The sequence below is a fragment of the Elephantulus edwardii genome, unplaced genomic scaffold (assembly GCF_000299155.1).
Source record: "Elephantulus edwardii isolate Elephantulus edwardi_28Jun2011 unplaced genomic scaffold, EleEdw1.0 scaffold00192, whole genome shotgun sequence".
In the NCBI taxonomy this organism is placed as follows: domain Eukaryota; kingdom Metazoa; phylum Chordata; class Mammalia; order Macroscelidea; family Macroscelididae; genus Elephantulus; species Elephantulus edwardii.
In genome coordinates, this window is record NW_006399942.1 from 1,766,679 (window position 1) to 1,767,813 (window position 1,135).

General features: G+C 37.4%; 1 protein-coding gene across 1 annotated transcript in view; it reads right to left on the reverse strand.

Annotated features, from left to right (window-relative positions):
- CSN2 (casein beta) overlaps positions 1-290 on the reverse strand; it is a 29,676-nt gene extending 29,386 nt beyond the window's left edge. The window contains exon 1 of the mRNA XM_006896836.1: positions 240-290. Within this exon, the coding sequence (XP_006896898.1) occupies positions 240-290 (51 nt within the window). The remainder of the gene's footprint in view (positions 1-239) is intronic.
- Positions 291-1,135: the final 845 nt, after the last annotated feature.

Here is a 1,135-nt window from a genome sequence, read left to right on the forward strand (position 1 = left end):
TTATAAATTTTCCAAGTCAGTAATGTTTATGGAAGCTATCTGCTGCATTTTTCCCCCATAGAGTAGGCAATGATTCAAACAGATGACATTTAGCTTGTCAACTAACTGATATTTTAATCCCAGAGTTACCAGGGCTGAATCAAAAAGTCAATTACTCTGTGAAAATTATGCATTATTTCAACATTTAAGAATACATAGCTCATCATAGCAAACATGTAGAAATTTCTCTCTGTACTTACTTCCCTTGCAAGAGCAAGAGTCACCAGGCAAGCGAGGATGAGGACCTTCATGGTTGTGAAGTCCTATGGAAAGAATAAAGAGAAAACAGTAAAATGTCAGGCCTTTCTGATATATTTTGTTTAGTTATTGTTTAGGTAAACTATTTTTGTATTTTTTTTAAAGAAAAATGATAGAATGTTTAAATCTTGTTGTTGTGGTGGTGGTTATTATATGATGTCGAGTTGCCTGCAATCCATGGCAACCCTGTGTACAACAGCCCTAAACCCTGTTTTATCCTGTGCCAATCTTATTGTCTCTGATACACCTAGCCCCATTACCCCAGTCACTGAACCAATGCATCTCATCAAGGGTCTTCCTCTCCTGTGTTGTCCCTTCACTATCCCAAACATGAAGTCCCTCTCCAAGGAATAGTCCTTCCTCACAACATGTCCAAAGTGTGTTGGACCAAGATTCAGAATCCTTGCCTCTAAGGAGCAGCTTGATCTCATCCTCTCTAAGATGAATTTGTTTGTTCTCCTAGCAATCCATGGTATATTCAAATACATGCACCAACAATCAGAGCCAAGATGTTTACCAACTTTTGCAGTCTGAGATTGAATGAACATGCAATCAAGATGCATTAATAATAAATACTGGGTGACTGGAATGCAAGAGTTGGGAACAGAGAAGAATCAGTAGTTGGAAAATGGAACAAAAATGAAGCTAAAGATAGAATGGTGCAATTTTGTACAATCAATGATTTATCTATTGCAAATACATGTTATAAGAAATGCAGGCTATGCATATGGATTTAACCTGATGGTATGCATAGGAATCCGATTGATTATATCTGTGGAAAGAATTGCTGGAAAAGCTCAATATCAGCTGTGAAAACTAGTCCAAGCGAGAATTGTGG